Raw genomic sequence first — 23,115 nt, forward strand, 5'->3', positions numbered from 1 at the left:
TGAGTAGTGTAGTTTCCATGAAATTGTGGATAAGACATATTTTTCTTAAAACGAGACTGATATCATACCGACTTGTGGCTTCTACAGGAGCAAAAATGACTTATTATGTACATTACGTAATATTTACACAGTTATTTATAAACGTTTGAAACCCAACAATCCATGCATTATGTAATGCGTCTTGATGCAATCGCCTCATGGGTAAAGTAATTATATTATTATAAACTGCTATAGGTTTGGGTGAAAAACGCCATGCATGTGTTACGAGGGGTAACACCTCCCTGCAGTGGCGTGGTTTCGGTGGCAAAAACCATTCAACCAAACCAACCATTCAAATGAATTGGTTTGAATTTGTTTTGTATAGCACAAAAAAATCTCGCCATTCAATTGAAAAGATCTCAATTTTGTTATGTATAACATGAAAAAAGTTGGACAATCCTTCTCTGAGATACGATTCAGTAGATTCATTTTCCTTACTGTGAGCATGAATAAGGGTAAAACCAGAACATTTGGGGATTCATATTGGGGATAAATTCAGAGATATTCCATTTCCTAATTATTGCATTTGTAGTTTTTACAGTAGTTTTTTTTTTTTTCCTTTGAATTCTCAACCACATAAAATTCCACTTTTTTTTTATGAATTCTCTATTTTTGTATGGTCAAATGTTTTTGATTTATTTAAAGCTGCATTAAAAATGACAATAAATAAATCAATCAATAAATAAATGAAAATAAAATTTTAAAGAAATAAAGATACATTAGGGAAGATTCTGTATTTACCGCGAGCAAAGGATTATGACACCCTTCCCCACAGTACCTCCCTGTCACTTTATTATTTAGCTGTTGTATAAAAATGTATTGTTGCGAATATTTTTTATGAGTATATTTCACCATCAATTAACAAGGGGAGAAAAGAAAAAAACACAATACATAATGTTGGATTCTTACCATGCTTTGGTCAGTAATTCTGATCAGGCTTGGCTGCGCGTTGACGCGTGCAGAAATTTGAAACATTTTCGGAGTAGACGCGTCAAGGTCTTCCAAGACAAGAAACGCTTGCCAGTTGAAAACAATGGGTGCGTTTGGAAATGACGTAGGACGCACATCAAATCCGCTTTTAGTGTGTGTCGCCCTTGAGTCTGAAAGTCCATCAAGTGAGGGTATGGGGAAAAAATGGTGGACCCCACTCAAAACAGCCTGTTCAACTCAAAAGAGGACGTTTCTGCGTTATAATTAAAAAATAAATAATCAGGATTTTTCAGAACACATCTCAACATATTTAATAGACTTAGTGTAATAACATAAAATTGGTCTCACATGGATGGGACTTCTAAATCAATCAGCGCCTGCGTCTCCTTCAAAAATAGGACACGGCAGGAAAATACCGAGAACTGGCGTCCAAGAAGTGCCAACATGTCCCCAAGCCCTCGGTGGAGCTCCAGAGGCCCTGCTTCCTGCCAGCTTGCCCCCCAGCCCGCACCCCACCTCCAGGCTACTACCCCTGGAGCCCGCACCACCACCATAACCACCCTCCACAACCCCTCCCTCCACCCCAGCCTCTGTCTCCGCCAGACTGGTACTCCTCTCCTTGGTCGCAGGTGAGCTTACATACAGTTCTTTGACAAACCTCATTGACTTTAGACATGCACGCTGGACATGCATCGCTGTGGTGTAACATGAGGTTTGTTTTTCAGATGGTGGCCAGAATGAGTTTGCGGGTCTGTCTAAATCAGTTGACAATTTGTAGACACGGTTTGAGGGCCCAGTTTTTTCAGCCTCCAGGTCAAATTGCCAGTATACTCACAGCGAAACAGAACCTTTCGAGTAAAATGATGTGCCAAGAGCGAGAAACAAAGAGACACAGCGTTTTGAGTTTACATATGGCGGGGAGTGGTACCGATGTGGTCCCAATGTCCAATGGTATTTGCTCCTTGCTTGCTCCCCTGCAGTGTACGGTGACTTGCGGGGGCGGGGTCCAGGCCAGGACGGTCCAGTGCCTGGCCCAGGGGAAGCCCTCCTCTGGCTGTACGCACCACACCAAGCCCAGCATGTCCCAGGCTTGTAACACCAACTTCTGCCCCCAACCGGAGAAAAAAGGTACGGCCAGCTCAACCGGCCATGTGTTTAGCTAGGATGCACTGATATTTTGGCACCGGTAGATGGATGATTGCGTCTTTTTCTTGTTCTTTCCCCAGACGTGACTTGTAAAGACCACTTCAACTGGTGCTACCTGGTTCCCCAGCACGGAGTCTGCAACCACAAGTTCTACGGCAAGCAGTGCTGCAAATCCTGTTCCCATTCAAACCTATAATCGGAAGAAATTACTTTGTCTCCGGCCAAAACAGACAGACACTTACACAGACTGAAAGACAGTGATTAACGCCCGTGCCTGGCAAAAAAGCACAGGCTTTTTTTTTGTGCCTAGAGCCTGTGGCGAGCACTGAAAATCTGAAGACATTTCAAAACGGAAATGGAAGAGAGTCGCGGTGCCCTTTTCTTCTCCTTGCGATGCCGGACATCTGGACAAGAACTTGAAGCTGGCAGCGTTACGGAGGAATGCGATCATTCGGACGGTGCAAATAAACAGAGGAATATGGAGGAAGAATTGTCCTAATTAATACATGTACAAGTTCAAAATGGCAATACTGAAAAAAGAAACAAACCCTTGTCAGTATTTCTGAGAGAAAAAACGTGTACTAGGAACACCCATAGAAGAATGCCATACATCTCCCATTCGGGCAAAGGGGAACGGGTGCCCTTCCAAAAAGAGGGAACTTGGCTTTACATTTTTGGTTCATGCGGGACTAAATGCCTTCAAGTTTTATGGAGAGACGTCATCTGTTACCAGCGGACAATGGGGCCCGGCAATTAAAATGGCTCCTTCAAAGAATGTTTCGTATTTTTTATTAAATTCAAGCCAAATCGGCTCAGCGAGGGGATTCCTTAAAATCGACAGTTGTCTCATGTGAGAAGAAAAACACACATAGAGACTTCTGGGTCCAATCGCAAAGCTTTTTCAGACCATTTTCCGCCCCCCGCGTCACGAAACGGAGGCGGAATGCAAATTGTGAACTTTAAAAAAAAAAAAAGGAATGAAAGACTTCTTTGGCCCGTGTACAGTGTTTCTTGTATTATTTATTGGCTTAACAATACAGTCGTCCTGCTGGAAAACTGTATTCGTAAGCAAGTCTCGACACGTCAATTCCTTATTGTATCATAAGCCCTTTTACCCCTTTTATTTTGTATTACGTTCTGCCAGGTTTCTTGCTGAAAACCTGCGCCTTTTTTTTTTTAAATTGAAAACATTTATCGTAATTTCCTTTGCGTTAACCCCCCCCCCCCTGAAATAAACTTGGACTTTTGTATAACCTCAATCAAATCAAAGTAGCTAGGGCATGAATAATCCTCATCACCCGACAACCGTCGCTCCTTTCTGGTCACACAAAATTGTCCTTGAAAGTCCAGAAAATCTGTTCAAATAAAATAGTACTGTTTCCAAATGTTGTCATTAAAGAAGTTATGGTGATTTGTGATTTTTTTTTTCTTTCCAATTTCTAACAATGTCGTAGAAGGAAACGAGGCGGTTCAAAGGCGGTGCGGCCTATTTCGAACCTATTCCTGGCTATAAACAAGCGAGTAGGCGGCCAGGTCGGGCCGGTGCGGTGTTAGCCCTTTCGACACCTATGACATATCGTGTCTGGCTCTTCTCCTGCTTTTTTTTTGTCATTTCCCAACCCGCTCGAGAAGAAGCACAAGACGCCCCGTGGCATCATCACCGTCGCGTTCGCCCGGAGTGTGGTGAGAAGAGAAGATAGAGAGAGAGAACGTAGAGGAAAAAAAAACAACCCAAAAGAAACAGGGAGTATAGGGTGAGCATCTGTGTCCTCTGTGTGCTCTGTCATGGAATAAAAATGCTCTGAGAAAGTGAGTGAGCGAGGGCAAGAGAGAGAAAGAGAGAGAGAGAGAGAGAGAGAGAGAGAGAAAGAGAGAGAGGGGAAGAAGGAGGGGGAGGTGCGTGAATCAGAGAAAGACAGGGGTTTTCCCTCCCCCTCCATCACCCGTGGCACTGATTTACGGCTTGGTCGGCTGTGGGCACTGTGTGGGGTGTGTGTGTGTGTGTGTGTGTGTGTGTGTGTGTGTGTGTGTGTGTGTGTGTGTGTGTGTGTGTGTGTGTGTGTGTGGGGCGTGTCCTGTATGAGTATGTATACAGAAAGCGGCGAGGTGGGGGTGTACAATGTTTACAGAAGATATTAATTAGCCGAATCAGATTCTATTCTTATATATATATTTCCTGTCATATTTCATGATTTTACACGCGCCTGTGTGTGTGTGTGTGTGGGTGTGTGTGTGTCAGCGGTGGGCACTGAATCACCAACTGAATGTCGGCCAGGGTAAGGGTGTGTTTTGTTCCCAGGCAGAAGTCAAGTCTCTGCTGTGGGAATGGGCTTGAATCAAAGAAATGGGATGAACTTTAAACACACACACATGTACATGCACACGCATTCACACACGCACACATGCACGCACACACACACACACACACACACAAACAAATATCAACACGTCAATCAATCAATGTGTGTCTGTGTGTGTGTGTGTCTGTGTGTGTGTGTGTGTGTGTGTGTGTGTGTGTGTGTGTGTGTGTGCATTTGCGTGCGTGCGTAGGGGAAGGGAAGAAAAGAGGAGAAGGACTTAAAAAACAATGGCTTACAAAACCACCCGTGACGCTCACGCTCACGCGAAACGGACGCCGGGCCATTTACGACTGCCGTCAACGGCGGACTGAAGGCGATGTGTGCAATGTGGGCAATCGACAAGAACTCCGCCTGGTCCACGGCGTTGCGTAACCTCAGTGAGGTGACGGCAGACGTGATCAATCAGAGAGAGAGAGAGAGAGAGAGAGAGAGAGAGAGAGAGAGACCTCTACCTTCAAAAAGACAAACAATTGTATCTCTCGGAGCATCTCGAGCAGAGGCAGCGTGCTCGGGCTTTCGAGGCTGCAGGCTGTGTTTTGCAGGTCTGATGGGAGGGTGTTCTGTTTCCAAACTGGAAGTGGCCATAGCGGCGCGCCCAGGACGCCTTTTGCCTTGTTATCGTCGGGGAGGGGTTTAATCACCAAGCACCCAGGAACACTTTGGGGGTCGGGCCAGGCAATTGACCGCCAAAGGTCTTTCAAAGCAGGAGATGGAAAAGTCAGTTGCTCATGGGTTGCCTGGCGAGGGGACATTTACCTCCAGAAAGTATGCACGGGTCTCAGGTTGTATTCTCTGGAGACAAAGCGCCCGGTGAGGTGCAGGCGCCCCGTAATGAAATGATCTTCATGGTCATTCCAAGATGTGAAGTGAGGTTTTACAGTGGCCTTCGTTGTTGAATCACACCCCACCTACCATCGCAAGGCCTGTAGGAAATCATACTTTGTGTATACGTTATTGCCAAAGGATTTTGAAGCCACATATGATGTATTTCATTTTTGCTTGTATATACAGCATAAACATGTACACACACGTACCCGCCCCCTTACATGTACACACACTGTACATGCAGCCTGTATACCGCATACAGACATACGGGATATGCCTACATGCATACGTACACAAAACGACAAATCAAAAAGGGAATAAGTATTTCCTGACACAAGTGTTTCTGAGTGGGTCTACACTTTTGAGTGGAATGAGAGAGAGAGAGAGAGTGAGAGAAACAACTCAATTCGGACGAGGAATCCAGCGGCCGTCTCATGGGCCGAGAGATCTTTAAAGAAAAGGAGTAAAGATTACAAAAACATGATATATATATATATATATATATATATATATATATATATATATATATATACATGCCCTGTAAATAAGAAATGAATTGCGCCGCTATTGACCCCATCTCTTTTCAAATAAATGAAGGTTATTATGCAGTCTGAAGGCAGTTTCCTCCGTAAGAAGTCATTGCTCGCTGTATCCCTCTGCCTGGCGGCTAGTCCAGTCCTTTCGTTGCCATAGGGACCCATAAAGGTTATAGATATGATCAATAAAGCCATTCATTATTGGTCATGACAAGGCTTGTGTTTGGGGATTGCATAAAGACGATAAACGATAAATGAAACATTTGGACGGCGGCCAGCTTGGGCTTGTGGCAGCAGGGTGGGAGTGGAGGGCAATGAGGGGGAACAAAGGACTTTTTCATTTTAGTTGAGAATGATACGTTCAGGGCTGGAGAGGACGTGACGTGCTGGTCGGAGCCTTTCGAGGAGACGGTTCTGCGGGCAACGCTGCTGTACAACACTCCCCTCTATCGACCGCTTCAGACATTACCTCTTAAAACAAAGCGTGTGACACGGTTTTGTGAGGTTTTTTTTTAATATGAAGTCATAAGAATTGTGATATTAATAACAATAAGAACGAGAGGTCTAATCATATTCATAACTGTTTCAGGCCATTCATCTGAGTCTAAATTCAAGCGTTGATTATTTTGATTATACTGATGATTTCACTGATTATTTAGTCTATTTTAAGTGATACTGTCAGAGTGGAGATCCAGACAAGTAAAGAACTATAATATAGTATTTAAGTATAATATTGTATATAAGTATAATATTGTATATAAGTATAACATAGTATTTAAGTATACAAGCAATGAGCAGGTCATATACATCAGTCACCCAACACGGTATATGTTATATTGTTATAATCACTTCGTTTCCCACCCTGGTGCACACCATCTATGTACGTACAGATTTGATATGTATATAAAGTACATATTATTGAAAACTTTCTGGAAAAAAAAAAATCAATGACTTAATGATACAGGGCGTTATTGTTTATAGTTACAGTACAGCCAAACTAAAACGTAAGTATTGCATTGTTGAATTTACCAACTGTATTTGTTGAATATTGCCAACACCAACTTATATCAATGGTCAAAAGGTGACGTTCCCTGACCGGGAATCGAACCCGGGCCGCGGCGGTGAGAGCGCCGAATCCTAACCACTAGACCACCAGGGAAGCTATCGGGGCTGAGGTCCCTCCCAGTATGACGCCTGTATGTCGTTTCGTAAGCGAAAAGTGATGTTAGCCGGAGATGCCTGATTGAAATGTTTTTTGTTTTTTTTTTCTCATTACAGAGCTGCGTGGAGCCGAGCATATAATAACGAAAAAAAAAAAAGAAGTAAAAATCCTCGGTGTCCAAATGCATGTTAGAGGTCGGGACCGGTTCATGCGTCAGCCCGCGTCAAATATATTCGCGTTTTTCTTACCGGCATTTTTATAGGCGACTCCGTCGGGGTCCACGCGCGGGTCCTAAGTCAACGTGGGAGACGCGAAATGCGAAGTTGTTGTGGCTCATTGCGTCGGATTTGAAGACGTCGCTCGAGTTCCAGGAACCGTGAGTGACCGCGGGGTCAGTCCGCGGCTCCTACCATGATGCCCGGGGAGAACCAGCTCAAAACCGGCCGCACAGCAAGCGAAGCTCCTGCCGGAAACTGCCACAACTGCTCTGTTCTGCACGGGGTGAGTTTACCTGGGTCTTAGCGAAGAACCTGCGGTACATCGTGCAGGGAAAAGTAATAGATGTCCGCACTTCGTCTTTTTTCTTGGCCTCGAGTCCGTTTTGAATACTAAAACTGGTTGAATAAGTCAAAAGCGGGTTTAATTCATCAGCCTTTAATTCATCTCCTTCACACACACACACACACACACACACACACACACACACACACACACACTGTATTGTAAGTGCAATAGAATCGTCATAATAACGTTGTGATAGCTTTAGACGGTGTAATAACTTAGTAATGACATTGTAATAATTTCGACTGTTGATACACGTTGTAATAATTGAGTGCTGCTTGTTATCCTTTCCCCTTACAGAATATCACAGCAGAATTATTTACAGCAGACCCACAGCCAACGCTAGCAAGCACGCTGCCATAGCCTTTGACGTTTATCCTGTGCATAGACTCAATATTCTTGGGGGGGGGGTTTTAAGCAATTAAGCAATTCTTTTTGCCAATTGTCTGTTCAAAGATGCACCAAAATTCCTTATTTACGAGAACGTTCAAACCAAACGATTGGGATTCTGACAGTTTGCATTCTCTCCATGTTGTGACAGAGCTTAAACGAATATGTGACCTCCCTCCTGATGCTGAAGCAGAAGATTGCGGACTCAGAGTAAGGTTAAGCTGGTTTACATACACTGTTGGTAGTAGTAGTAATAAGTTTGTATTCGGTCTACCTTTCATCGAGCATGACATTAGGCGACTTCTCGTTGAAGTGCAAGTGACAGTTAAGCTCCAATATAACCCCGATGTAGGTCCTCTACATTGGTACAACCAGGAGGCTACATTGGGGTTTTATTGGTTTTATTGCTCTAAGGTAAATAAACACATCTGGAAGAAGATTGTACTTCTGCAAGATGAACAATAATTGTTCCCATAGTCCTGTAAACAAACCTCTGGCACGGGCCAGTGTCCTGCGTAATGCCGGTAATTAAATTGTTGTATATAAATTGTTTTGATTAAATTATTTTATTTTAAGAGTTATTGTTTTTTTATTGAAATTGTCAAATTCATTTGAGCAGAATGTGTTTACAATATACAGTCTATCTATCTATCTATCTATCTATCTATCTAATAATCCTTCTTTCACCCCACTGCAGTAACCTGCTGAGTGAGTATCAAGAGAAGTGTGATGATATCCTTTTCTGACATGACTTAACTCTTGCGGTGATTTCTGGTCAACATCTGACTGAAAGCAAATCCTAAACTTGTGGTGCAGTTTGTTGTTGTTAGAAAAATGGTCTATTGTTGTGTTCCTTGACAGTTTATTACAGCTTCATAGATCACAAAGGTATGTATATGTATTTTTATCTTTTGACTCTCAGATACAGTGTGTTTTCTATTTGATTCTTATCCATTGCATAGAAACTACGGTATTTCCACCACGGTTCTTAACAGGTCCTTGAGGTGCTTGAATTTGGTTTTGTTATTCAAATTGTAACATCATAAAAATTTTCCATAGTCCCTTTTACGACATAGATGATGCCAAGGTACATTTAATCCAGGGTGGTTGGAAATATACACGTTTAATGGTTCAAGTTCAAGAGATTATTTGTCAAATACATATACATACGGTCATACATATATGCAGTGAAATGTCAATGGTAGATGATAATGAGATTAATAATGGATATATAGATAGGCTAAGATTATTATACATTAGTTAGTTAATAAAGATCACATTTAATTCTATATTTATTTGTTTTGCGTGAAGTCCTTGAAAATGAAACAAATAGTGCTTAAAAAAAGTACTTAAGTCCTTGAATTTAATTTTGTAATGCCAGAATGAACCTTGATTCACTCAGTTGAGGACAGTTTTTGTTCCGTTTTGCAGTGAAACTATGAAGCTCCAGGGACAATTGGAAGAGCAGCAGTCACAACTCCTTTCTCTTGAAAAGGACAAATTACATCATCAATCTGTGCAGGAGGAACTGGATGAAAAGAAGGTAGAAATATTTCTCATCTCACAGCACACACCACTAGGGATATGCATTTAACCAGATTTCCTTCTTTCCTCTATCTGTTTCCCTTTTTTTTATTGAACCCCTCAATCTTCCTTTTTTATATAGAAGTCTCTGAGGGCTTATGTGCAAATGTCTGAAGAGATGGAAAAAGTGACAAAGAACAACATCCAAATGACGACAGAGTATAACAAACAATATCTTCATAAAAGACATCTTTGTGCATGTTGTGTTATGTCCGTTGCAAAATCTTAACTGCTGTGATTCTTGTCCACAGGTGTAGGAAACTGAAAGAACAGCTTTATAAGATAGAAGGTGTGGTGCATGTGTATATATACATATATCACACACACATTATTTTCTTAATCATGTCAACTAACCCTAATATTCCAATTTTGTGCTTCTGATTTGTGTCATGTTTATTTTCAATGCACAGAAATTAAGGAAAAACAGAATCTAGAGAATTTACAGCTGAAGAGAGAAAAGGCCTCAGTTGAAAATGACTTGCTGAAAACGCAGGTAAGTTAAAAATAAATAAATGGAGGCTCAAATTGGCTTAATAACAGACTTAACCCTCTGTTTCCTAACGGCCTTTATCTTTATCTAATGCATATCACCTATCTGGACTGATCTAAACAACCAGCCTTATGTCTCACACTTTTTCCAGGCGTCTTTGAAGACATCTCAGGCATTGGCCGATAAAGTTGAAGAAATGAGAGAGGAGAATGTCAAGACAACAAGCATGTAAGTGCCATTTTGTGAAATTCACTTTGCAGATGAGGAAATGTCAACAAACTGCTGTGGTACCCTTAGTGGTGCACAGAGGAATTTCAAGGCAGCGAGAGAAAATGAAAGGAAAAAGATATTTGGCCTTTAATATATATCTTAAGCAGGGAGAGAAAGGGATTGTTATTTTCGTTAGTTAATTGAAAATGGTACAATTTGTTCATGTTTTCATTTGTTTTCATTATTTATTTTTTTTTCATTGGTTATGCACCCTTCTGTCCCTGTTTGCCTGTATTAATAAGCAATTAAAAAGCAAATCAATGTGGGTGCTCGACCCACATTTACTATAAACTAAGGTGTACACAATATGACCATTTTTTGGGAGGGCGTCAAGTCCTTGAAATCCGAGGAAGGGGGGCTCTGCAAAAGTTTAAATACCACTGCTGTAGGGGCTGAGATGTGGGCATGGTTCTTTTGCCTTACAGTACAGTTTTTCAAAGTATTACATGATGGAGAATCTGTGAATTCAGCTTTAAAGTGGCTCTTTATTTATTAACTGTAATGGTAAATATTGTAATTATTTGGGATGATATATTACATTGCACAGCACTCCCCTGTATTTTCAAATATTATCTACTTTTACTATTCACTTTATGTCAATAGGAACTTTCTTCATGGTTGTCAGTGATTCATTTCTCACCGTTTGTGTCTGCTGCATTGTTCAGGGCTCAACACTAACTTTTAAAAGTGGTTGCCAGGCTGGCAACTGGGCATCAGCTTTTGGTTGCCGAAATTGAAAATATGGTTGCTATTTTTAGTCACCTTATATTTTCAGTAATTAAGATTCCGCATCTTTCCATTTATAAGTAGCTTTCCACCATTATTAATGCTTTCTGTCTACAAAGATAAGAACTGTTTATTGTATTCTTACAGCTATATGTTGACAAATTTGACCAAATTGACTAGAAAAATGACTGAAACTAAAGACATTTTCTCTATAGTTTTTTTTTTTTTTTACTTAGTTTTAGTTCGTTTTCTAAGTACACAATATAGTTTCAATTTGTTTTCATTTTTTATTTTCTGTCTAGTGTTAACAAATGTTTTTTCACAGCTAGTGTCCGGTGGACGGTGTCCACGTCTAACGCAATATAGAACAAGTCTACTAGTTAATCGATCATGAATGGCGTCCTTCTCTGGTACGGATAAAAAAAAAATATGCTAAAACGGGTCCCTTCTCCCCCTAAAAAACAAACTCTTCAGAATAGTTTGGGCGATTCACACAAGTCACCCAAATTCACATTAAAAAAAGCGAGTTTGCATCCCCGACTGTAATAACCTTGCTCTACTGCCGTCCACAGGTGCCTTGTGCACGTGAATAATTCTGGTTCAGGCTGCAACAGCCATATTTAAATATCGCAAAATGCAACAAAAATATTTATTTTGGCGTGCAGGTTTTGTGGTTTGCTGTCCCTATTTTTTTAATGTTAAAAAGTTGCCAAAGAGGGCAACCAGAAGCCACAAAATGTCTGACAGTTGACTTGATCTGGTTGCCGAGGGTAACAGTCACTGTCGAGCCCTGTTATTCATCATTCTTTTTGTCTGAAAACAATTTAAAATACATACATATGTGCTTTCTGTTACCATCTCCTCCAACAGAAAGAACAACATTGAAAAGCAAGTTGGCCTGTTGGAAAGTAGGTATTGAAAGTTTGCACACAAAAAATGATCAATAAACTTACATCAGTATTTCTTGGGCGGAACCAACCTGATGCCCCAATTGTTCTTAATTTTCTCCTCTTCAGAGTCCAATCACAGGCAGTGTCATCAAATATCCCAACTAACAAGAGAGAAGATTTTACTAGAGCGGAACGTGAACGATCTCCGGGTACTGTAGTGACTTATGCTACCTCACTAAACAAAAGTTGTTGCAAAACATTTCGAAGAAGTCACTTTTTGAATCACTAAATTATTTAAATCCTCTTTGTATTCTAGATCAGATTGATGGGATTGGAGAGAGAAAGAAATAAAGGTAAGAGTTTGCATATATAATTGAATGCACTGCACTGAAACAAATGCTTTACTGTGCTTAGACCAAAACGTGGTCTCTACAAAAAGGACACTGTGCAGAAGTTGGTAAAGGAACAAGCAATCCATACATTTAAGTAAAACATGATTTTAGGCATTACAGTATGCTTTTTTTCTAGATGACTTTATACAAACTTACCTACACGTTCTGCATTTTTCCAGAATTTAGGAGTGCATCAACCCAAGCAAGTACACCAGAGCAGCCCAAAATAGACAAAGGTTTGTAGATTGCTTGACTTGTTTTGTTTCATGAACTATATTAAATGGATACATTTTATTTTCTAATCGTTTAGTTATGAAATTGGGAGTGCATTCCGTTGATACTTCGTTGTGTTTTCACAGAAAAGTTCCGGAGTATTCTAGAGAAATTGTGGGCATGTGTGGAACCTCAGGCGTTGAATTCAGAAAACATGTTACACTTACCTGGTAAACTACCATTCATACTCCATATTTATAGCAGTTTGAGTGAGATTGAGAAGAATTGGGAATATGACATATATAAAACAAATCTCCTTTGACGTTTCCTATTTTTGCAGAGACCAAGTCCAAGCAGACGTGTCTGTCTTCACCAGGAGTGCGTGCTCAGCTTGCCATGTGTGAGCGGTCCCAGAAGTCTCCCCAGCGAGTGTGTGAACCCCACCATTCCCTCACGCACCCCCAAGCCACCGTCTCACCATTGAAGTCCACGCCGGCTCTGCTGCAAGCCATCAAGTGTCAAGCGTCCCCCCGTGGCGCAGGGCCCAAAAAGCAGAAGAGCACTCCTCTCAAGGGAGAACAGAGTTCAAAGGACGATGTCAAAGAGGAGGCACCCACTGTTGCTGAAAGAACATTGGGTGATCTGGGATACGAGAGGACCGAGGGGGATATTGGGGTTCTCAAAGCTATTGACGACATACTGGATTATTTTAAGCCTCCACCTCCATGCATTTCCCCCGTTCGAGATTTGGTAATAATCAAATAATTGTTTATAGACATGTGGTACTAAACGCTATAACCATTTAAAATAATTAATCCTCAGTTTTTCTTTCAGGACAATGAGGTGGACGATCCACAGGCAGAAATCGGTCAGAAGAAAGGACCTTCAGAAGCTGGTTTTCTCTCCCTGCTTCTTCAAGCAGATTGCACCTCATTACCAACAGCACCATCCACGTCAACCCTTTGCTCGATGTCTCCTGAAACAGCAGATGATCAGAAGGTTGACTCGCCAGTCAGGACTGAAGAGAACCTCGAAGAATCCAAGTTGCTTCATTGTCCAGATGTTCTTCAGCCGTCAACAGAGAAAACTGCAGACTCTGCAGTGCAAAAGATGGAACACAGCACCGATGGCAATGACGCCCAGTCCTCTGAGGCACAATATTTGATGAGCACTACTGTGCTAGAATGGAAATTGAATGATGCAGGCAACACTGAACTCTGCAGTCAAGAGGAAATGCATGTTGACCAACTGTTAGCAGATGTGCAGCTATCAGCGGCTTCGTGTCCTCTATCAGATGCCGTCCTCAGTCAGGGACCCTTATTAACCACTGATGTTGATGGGCCACACTGCTCAGTAGAACCAAACGGTGTCTCTGTTGACATGGATATGGATGAATCCCTCCTCGGTACAACTGCGGATGCTGAAGGAATGTCTGAGCTGTCTAATCAACGGGAGCCGGAGCAAGACAAGTCATCAGAGGTCTTAAAGTTGGATGTAGTGGCAAAGACATTTGATTTAATTCCCGCTAATGTAGCAACCAGGGAAGGTGGCGAGTTACTCACAGGACATAACGGCACCATACAATTAGAGGTGGCACTCGAGGCACAGGCTGTTACTTTCACAACGCTCGATGGTTTCTCGCAGGGTCGTACGATTCCAAAGGTTGGAGATCATGTTTCGTTGACCCAAACTAGTCAGGATGCGAGTGGTTTGGTATGTGGAGAAAACGTTGCTGTAGAGTCGATCTGCGGGGGAAAGGAGACCGACGTCCAAGACCCTGCGGAGCCATGTGGGGATTTAATTCATGAAACTCAAGCAATGAAAGAACTATCTTCTCCTGTAGCTCTAAATCGCAGTCTAGCAGCTGGAGTGCCTTCACATCACCTCACGTCTCCTGTGTTATCGATGGCAGATGCAGAACAAGAGCCTCTGCCTGTTAAGGATACTCGTGATTCAAATGCGGACGCAGACTGTCTTTCCAAAAAGGCATTGAGCTGTGAAGCCCAAACTGAAGATGATGGCTCCTCTCTTCTTGACTCAGAAACCACTATGCAGAACTTTAATTGCGATCAACCAGATGAAAGCAGACAATTAAGTCCTGTATGTCTTCTACCCACTGTGAAAATGCAACCTTTGAAACCCGATGCACAATTGAAGTTGGTGACCAGTGTTTCATCTAATGTGATTAGTGAAAATCTCACAGTTCACCCTAAAACCGCAGAATGTGTGCCTAAGTCAACTACGCCTGTTAATGTTGAAAAGCCATTTGTCAAAGAGTCGCCTTCCAGGGCGGTGGACTCTACCAACATACAGACAGTCAAACCTTGCATTAGCCTCACTGTTAGGGAAGACGCCTCACAAAAGCAAAGCCTTGCAAGCACATATACGTCAGTTAAACACGTTGACTCTGTGGTTGTGAAACCTCAAAGCTCAGAAATAATTGAAAAAGAGTCTTCCATAACCACCGATAACCAGAGTTCCTCTGAAACTCTGCAACCGGGGACGGTTTGCAGAGTCCGCTCTGAGCTGGGCCCCCCGCTTCCTCCTCTCTTGGCCCCTCTGAGCTCAACGCCTCCCAAGTTGGTCAAAGCGATCAATCCAAAGCAGGCCATTGGGAAACTGTCCTTCCCTTCTCCCATGAAAACACCAACCCTTCCTACCACTCTGCTCCAGCGCCACACGGCATGTAAGGTCGTGCAGCAAAACTCGCCTTTGCACAACAGCCCTTCTCCTTCGAACGGCGCGCCCTCGTCACCGCTTCAATTTGGCTCGGCCACACCAAAGCATGCTGTTCCAGTTCCAGGTCGGCTTCCCTCAGCGACGGGGAATTCCTCCTCCAGTCCCTCCCAGGAGAACTCCATGAGGATTCTGGATACCATGTACCCCGAACTCTCCGCCCGCGCCCGGACGCTAAGCATCCTCAGAGGCAATGTCAGCCTTGCCGCGTGCTCGTCAGAAAATGGGGCAGCAGCAACCACGACCACTCTGAGTCAGATATCTGGCTTTAAAGCCATCAACTCCTCTGCAACGGCCTTCACCAAGACTGAGCTCAGAGGGCAGAAGAGGCCTGCAACCCATGTGCCCCAACTCAAAAGTGCCAAATGCCTCAGGCTGGATAGCTGTTCGCGTAACCTCTTGCACAAGTCCATGCTGCCGTCTCCCTCGAGCAGTCCGATTGAGACCACCGCGCATCATGATTCGGTATCCGACGTGCTTCGAAAAGACTCCAACTCCGACTGCGTGGGAGGGGAAAGGCCAAACAAGAAAGAACTGATAGACAACTCTCTGGTGAAGATCGAGGCTCAATGTTTTGACCTGTTTCCTGTAATCAGAAGCCACCTGCATGTGGGCAACCTGCCAAAAAAGCCAGTCTTGAGGGACGTGGAGAAGGAGGTCATCGCAGAGTTTCGTCAAAGCAACTGGGTTAGTTTGTGGGTCTGTTGTGCTGTTGTGATTGTGGTATCATAGTCGCAAATAGTCTTAAAGGAAAATGTATTTACTCCTATTCTCCACTCTTCCAGTTAATTGCTGATGATATGATTTCGACCATCTTAACCAAGCTGAAGACCGAGAAGGCGACGCTCAGTGAAGACCACATGCAGGCCCTATGCAGAGTGTACATAGGGATTTGTCGACAGAGGAGAGACTGGGAGAGGGCTCACATCCTGGCCTACAGCATCCTCAGAGAAGGTAAACGACAAACCTTATATTACTTGGATCGGGATGTGTCAAGTAAAGCCTGCTTCTCGTTTTGTTATCGATATGGTAAAACGGGTCTTCAGGTTGTTGAAAATGAGTTGTAATTATTCATGTAAAAATCCTTTTGAATAATCCATAGGGTGTATAAATTTGCATTCTTAAAATAAGAAAAAATAATAGAAAAGTCTACCTTTCTCGTTTCTAATTAATAATCAAATTATTATAAAGGAGCCACTGCAGCGGAGCGTGGTCTGAGCAGAGGGTGAAAGCACGCCCCAAGAGGTAATAGCGGAGGGAACTAACAGCCCACTTGATTGCTAGACACTCTCCACTGCTGTACCTAGACTCCCACTCTAAAAGCTTGCGGGTGAGGTACAGCACCGGCCGGTCAGGCCCCTCCACCTCCTAGGATCAGACCAAGCACAGCCCTCTATCTGACGCTATCTCAGTCTGCAGACAGAAAGGGAGAGAGTAGTTAGGGTTATACAGCACTGGCTTCCCACAGAGAGCTGACTTTACCTTTGCAAACGCCTGCTGACACTTCTCTGACCACTGGACTGGATCCGGAGCGCCCTTTAAAGTTAAATCTGACAAGGGGCTGGTTAGCTCCGAAAGGTTGAGTACAAACCTCCTATAGTAGCCGGCCAGCCCCAAGGACTGCTTTACCTCCTTCTTGGTCATTGGTCTCAGCGTGTTCGAGACTGCAGTGCTTTTTTCAAGCTGGGGTCGGACCAGGCCTTCACCCAAGTGGTACCCCAGATACTGCACCTCCCTCTGTCGCACTGCACACTTTTTTGGGTTGGCGGTAAGCCCCACCCGCCTCAGGAACTCTAGCACTGCGCCCACATGCTGCATATGCCCCTCCCAGGTGTCGCTGTGAATAATTACGTCATCTAGATAGGCCACGGCATATGCTACATGAGGACACAGGACATGGTCCATGAGTCTCTTAAAGGTGGCTGGGGCACCAAACAACGCGAACGGAGTGGAGAACGCCGACTTTGCCTTGAACTCCTCAGACAAAGGAATCTGCCAGTAGCCCTTGGTTAAATCCAGTGTCATGAAAAAAACAAGCCGTACCTAACTTGTCATGAAGTTCATCGACCCGGGGCATCAGGTAGGCATTGAACTTTGACACCGCGTTCACCTTTCCGTAGTCTACGCAGAACCGGACCGACCAGTCAGGCTTACCCACCAGCTGGGGGGTAAGCCTGCAAGCTTGCACGATCTTGCATTTATGTTCGGGCAGGCAATGCAGCCGAGAGCGCACTTTCACCCCCGGGGTGGTCTCCATGTGGTGGTGTCTGAGGGATGTAAGGCTTTGCATGGAGGAGAAAACCTCAGAGAAGCTACGCTGAAGTGTGGCCATGTCCTGGCCATGCCATGTCCAAAAACAAAAAATAAGTGTGGACATGTTAAGGACGGAGAGAGATGGTCACTAAACAGGGCCGCGGTATTATCGGCCATTTTTGGCCATAATACTGTGCAATGGCACCGCCTCAGGGTACCAGGATGGATAATCCACTATGAGTAACAAAATGATATCCGCAAGCACTGCGGTCTAACGGCCCAATGAGGTCCATACCGAGTCTTTCGAAATGCACCTCCACTAGGGGGTAGGGGCCTCAGCGATGCTCTTGGTGTAGCTGGAGGGTTGACCAATTGGCACTCAGGACACAGCGCACCACTGGCATATATCTGCCCAAATACCCAGCCAATAGAAGCGGGCCATTATCAGGTTATGGTGAGTGGCCTGGAAGAGCTCTTTGGTACTAAGAACTGGGTTATTTTCTCTCCTGTCTGAGTGTGAGGGCTTACTCGATATAACCTGTCCCTAATCACGGAAAAATAAGGGTGAGTGAGCGTGGCGTCTGGGTGCATCAATACGCCATCAATTTTAACTACCGCGTCAAAGGCCCCGCGACTGATCCAGCCAACAATCCTCCATGGGGAAGGTCCAGGGGACCGGGGAAGATCCCACTTCTGCCGCTCCGGACCCATCGATCCGCTGTCGACCCCTCCGCCTCACCACGCAACACTCACATCTCCCTACTGACCGTGAGCACTGCCCCCCAGCCTCTCTCATCAACACCTCAAACCCCGGCCAATTCGTACCCAAAATCAGGAAGTGCGACAGGCGGGAACTAACTGCAGCCTTCACATATGCTTTTTCCCCTTGTGACAAATTTCGAGACAGACTATCTGGTCGAACCAGGAGTTATTGGACCATAGTCTGAGTCCAGCAAAGCTTGATGTTTACCCCCTTGTAGCCTTACCAGTACTTGGTGGGCCCCTTCCTGACCAGGGGAGGGGTCGGGCGGTCCGGCGACCTGGACCACCTTGCCGAGTTCCATCCGGGGGCAGTCCCAGTGGTCGTGGCAGGGCCGCCCGCAGTGGCCAGACGTTTGCACAGCTCCCTGATTTCCCGCGGCAGCACAGCCCTGGGAGCTTATGGGGGACAGAGAAGGCACGGGAAGGGAGACAGCGTCCCTTGGCACCACAGGACCCGGCTGGTAGGCATCCGCCCTCCCCGGGGCTGGCGGGAGGGGGACCGTGCAGGAAAGAAAAGAGGCGTCCCGCGACACCCATGGGCGGGGCAGAGCCCCGGACATTCTCCTCCGGGATGGGCTGGGGACCTGGCGAGTCCGGCATGTCCTGGGGTCGGACGGGAGGCCGGTCCTCTGGCCGGCTCCTGGTTGCGGCATGCTCTAGCACTGCCTCCTCGTGGCGCTGGTGTGGTGATCATGCTCCTTGGTCTGCCACATATAAATTAAAGTAAGTTTTGGGAATACAATTTCCCAATGTGGCACAATACTATAGTTGAGCTAAAGTGATAACTGATAATAAAAGATAAATAAATAACTACTTATAACTCTTGAAGGGAGGGAGGGAGAGGGGGAGAGAAATAAATGTGCCAAACTTTCAAATGAGTCTAATTACAGCTTTATTTTAACCAGATTTCCCTGCTGCTGCCAAGATGATTCTGTTTATAGTGACAACATGGCCCAGTGTCCTCTCGCAAAGTAGTACACTTTGCAAAGCTGTACACGCTGTCGCAAAACTAAAAGCACCAGAAGAGATCGTCAGCTGCCTTTCAACTTACCTTGACTGGGATAAGGTAAGGGTCCATTTCTACGGGGGGTAAAAATGGTTCAGGTGCCTATTTTAAATGGTTACAATGGACTCCAAACTGTTTCAGATCAACCACTCCTGCCTAAATTAGTGTCTTTCTTATCTTGAATTTGCCCTAAAATACAGTTCTGTTAATTTATTCTTATTTTCTTTCCCCTAGTGCCCTCCCTGTGACATCGAACAGTTGATTTCCACGACGCTCTCTGAGCTTCGGGCCGGGAAACGGCTGTCTTTTGAAAAACACAATCGTTATGGGAACGACTTAGGCGCCGAGGCTTGGGACTGTGTCTACACACTGGACCTACTATGCACGCACAAGAAGTGGAAGTGGACCTATGACAATGTATTGGGGTGAGAATATCCTCTATATATGGTCTCCCAGACTCATATGTATTTAATAGGAACTAGTTTTTTAAAGTGAACCAACATTACAAAGGTATAAAAGCTGTACTGATCTTCTGCATGTTGGCAGAAAGGAGCTTTGGCCGCTGATGAACTCTTGGGTGGCGCAGCCCAGAGACCAACAGGCACCAATATCTGATGTCACCATCACCACAGTCCTCCGACTCATCGGTCAGTTGTACTTTCTAATCCACTGGGATTTTGTTTTGTCTGTGATCAAGGAAAATTGTCTTTACAATAATCCCACTGAGAAAGTTAGCTGAGAAAGTTGAACATTTGCATTTAATTTCCACTTTTTTTTTTCTGATATTCTCCCCTCAAGGGGAGAATATCACTTTGTAGTCCAGAAGGTTTTGTGGAGATAAACAGCAGTTTGTCACTATTTTGCTGGAGGAAATGTATTATGCCAGGGAAATTTAATCCACATTTAATCCACTATTCCACACTTATAATGGTAGATGACAATAAGATAGGTAGATTGATCGATAGATACTGTATATATACGAATATAAATAATAGACAATGAGATCAATCATGATCCCATGGCACCTGTCAAAGGGGTGGGATATATAAGGCGGCAAGTGAACAGTCAGTTCTTGAAGTTGATGTGTTGGAGGCAGAAAAAATGGGAAAGTGTGAGGATCTGAGAGACTTTGACAAGGGCCAAATTGTGATTGCTAGACAACTGTGTCAGAGCATCTCCAATAGGCAGGCCTTGTGGGGTTTTCCCAGTTTACAGTGGTTAGTACCTACCAGAAGTGGTCCAAGGAAGGACAGGTGAGCTGGTCATGGGCGCCCAAGGCTCATTGATGCGCATGGGGAGCAAAGGCCCGTCTGGCCCGATCCCACAGAAGAGCTACTGTAGCACAAATTTCTGTAAAAGTTAATGTTGGCGATGATATAAGGGTGTCAGAACACACAGTGCATCGCAGCTTTTTGTGTGTGTCTTATTGGCTGTGTAGCCGCAGACCGGTCAGAGTGCTCATGCTGACCCCTGTCCACCGCCGAAAGCGCCTACAATGGGCAATGAGCGTCAGAACTGGACCATGGAGCAATGGAAGAAGGTGGCCTGGTCTGATTATTCATGTTTTCTATATCATGTGGATGGCCGGGTGCATGTGCATTGTTTACCTGGGGAAGAGATGGCACCAGGATGCACTATGGGAAGAAGGCAAGCCAGCTGAGGCAGCGATGCTCTGGGCAATGTTCTGCTGGAAACATTGGGTCCTGGCATCATGTGGATGTTACTTTGATACAAAGCACCTACATAAACATTGTGGCAGACCAGTACTGGCAACGGTATTCCCTCATGGCAGTGGCCTCATTCAGTAGGATAATGTGCCCTGCCACACTACAAAAAATTGTTCAGGAACGGTTAAGGGAACATGACAACGGATTCAAGGTGTTGACTTGGCCTCCAAATTCCCCAGATCTGAATCTGATTGAGCGGCAGAGGTCTTGTGAAGTCCATGCCTTGATGGGTCAGAGCTGTGTGACGAAGAATGAATTTTCTTCTTCTGTATATTGGAATAATTGGAACACACAGGCCTGCAATGAAATGTTGTTTTCCTTCTTTGGTTCTCCTAATTAGGACGACTCGGACATCAAGGACTCAAGGAAAAATGCGTTCCTTCCGTGTTGACTGTTGCCAACGTCATCAACACCTTCGGTCGACATGGAAAATCTGAAGGTATATGGACAGGAAAAGGCTGTCATTTAAGGCCCCTCAAGTTTGGGGCCCTTTTTGCTTCTGTACATTTTGTAACCAGTGTGTTGAACCTATAGAAGAGAGCCCCATGTGGACAGACGGTGTACTGCACTGCAAAAAATTGACATGGTGCAGTTTTAAGTCATGTGGTAAATAGTCCGACTAGATTTCTCACTGTGACCCCCCCACCCCTCTGTTCAAGGTGTGCCGTGGGAAGTCCAATTGGCAGCCGTGTACTGCATCTACGAGCTATCTCCTAGCAACCCCAAGCAGGCCCTGGAAGCCCTGGCGGAGTGGAGGGGAGAAACGACACAGAGCGTCCCCCCCGCCGTCACCAGCTGCATTAACCAGATAGCCTCTGTATGCAGACAGGTTAAGAGCTAAAACCAGAAGAAGACTGCATGTCCACCTCTGATGTCTAGACGGATGCCCTCGCCCTTTAAATCCAACCGTGGCAATGCGACGTTCAGGCCTCAAAAGCAATTGTGTGATTTGTTGCTCTGCAAAAAAAAAACACTCCCACCAAACGTACATTTTTTTTTCCTTTTTAATGTTTGAATTGTACGATTTATATAAGGAATTGTTCTCCTAGAAAATTTGTAACAGAAAAAAACAATTAACTGTCCTATCCAAACACTTATTTGACGCGCTAGATTTAATGTGCTAAGATATGGTGTCAGTTTATTTCCTGGTATTATATTATTCCCTGCGTTGTGTTAAAGATTTTAAGGTGGAAAATCTTGGCTTTGAAATATTTCTGCACCTGACCCACTCCGAGAAATCATTTTTGAAGAGAATGAAGGCTTTGTTTTATAGGAAGTGCCTATTTTAGAAAGCCAGCACTTTACACTGAACTAGCGACGCTCATTCACAATGTCCTACTTCTACTAAAACCAAACCTCCACCCCGCACTGCTTGCCGCAAGGAAAATAATCGAACGGCACTTGAAAAGTAAAACAGTCTACACTTTATACATGGTGTCTGCTGTTCTAAACACGTTTAAAAACAAGAAGGTTGATTGTCAAAACTCAGTGCCTTATAATAAGTTGTACATTTGTGCATCAGTACAGTTTTGCATATTATATTTATTAGTTCTGGGTTAGGGTTAGGTTGTTTTTTTTCTACATTAACATTGACACGGCAGACATATGTTTTAGTGTTTTCTGCATTCATTTGTATTGACAGTTAAACTTGGGTTTTAATCAACGCAGATAGTGTTTAAAATAACTTCATTTGAACTTGCTGAAACTTCCAGACACCTTGTAGTGATACATCCGTGAGGATGGTTGGATGTTGGTTCTTTCTCAGGTTATACTCATGTTGTACACAAATGTACTTTTTATGTCAAATTTGTAAAGAATGTGTGGATTTTGTAAATGCATTGTACAGTAAATCGATCAGAGATTATTTAAATTTTCACATAAAAATTAAACTTCATGCATTCTCTTATTGTGGATAATTAAAGTGAAACTGAAAAAAAGGCATTTTATGACTATAAGCCTTTGTCTTATCTTGCTTGGCACGGTACGGTGTCATAAATGTTAATAAATTAGTGACCGAGGGGTTGCCAGGTCATGCAAACAGCTCCAATGTGAAAACTGCCCATGCCTAGGCACTTTAATGATGTGTTTCATCACAGAAAGGCCGCTTTATAGTTGTG

At 44.0% G+C, this 23,115-nt stretch overlaps 2 protein-coding genes across 2 annotated transcripts in view; both read left to right on the forward strand.

Annotated features, from left to right (window-relative positions):
* adamts16 (ADAM metallopeptidase with thrombospondin type 1 motif, 16) overlaps nt 1–3,483 on the forward strand; it is a 61,227-nt gene extending 57,744 nt beyond the window's left edge. Inside the window, exons 22-24 of the mRNA XM_080004867.1 lie at nt 1,368–1,598; nt 1,950–2,097; nt 2,196–3,483. Of these exons, the coding sequence (XP_079860993.1) occupies nt 1,368–1,598; nt 1,950–2,097; nt 2,196–2,311 (495 nt within the window). The 3' untranslated portion in view covers nt 2,312–3,483. The remainder of the gene's footprint in view (nt 1–1,367; nt 1,599–1,949; nt 2,098–2,195) is intronic.
* A 5,902-nt stretch (nt 3,484–9,385) lies between these two features.
* On the forward strand, nt 9,386–22,816 carry ice1 (KIAA0947-like (H. sapiens)). The gene is made up of 19 exons (XM_080004868.1): nt 9,386–9,492; nt 9,616–9,692; nt 9,785–9,822; nt 9,944–10,026; nt 10,175–10,251; nt 11,890–11,927; nt 12,036–12,118; nt 12,226–12,262; nt 12,481–12,537; nt 12,661–12,744; nt 12,855–13,264; nt 13,349–13,666; nt 14,990–15,937; nt 16,036–16,204; nt 19,171–19,331; nt 19,506–19,696; nt 19,818–19,918; nt 21,339–21,437; nt 21,658–22,816. Exons 1-19 carry the CDS (start codon nt 9,388–9,390, stop codon nt 21,837–21,839), a joined length of 3,258 nt encoding a protein of 1,085 aa, XP_079860994.1. The 5' UTR covers nt 9,386–9,387; the 3' UTR covers nt 21,840–22,816.
* Nucleotides 22,817–23,115: the final 299 nt, after the last annotated feature.

This window comes from Zeus faber (assembly GCF_960531495.2).
Source record: "Zeus faber genome assembly, chromosome: 8".
Taxonomy (NCBI): domain Eukaryota; kingdom Metazoa; phylum Chordata; class Actinopteri; order Zeiformes; family Zeidae; genus Zeus; species Zeus faber.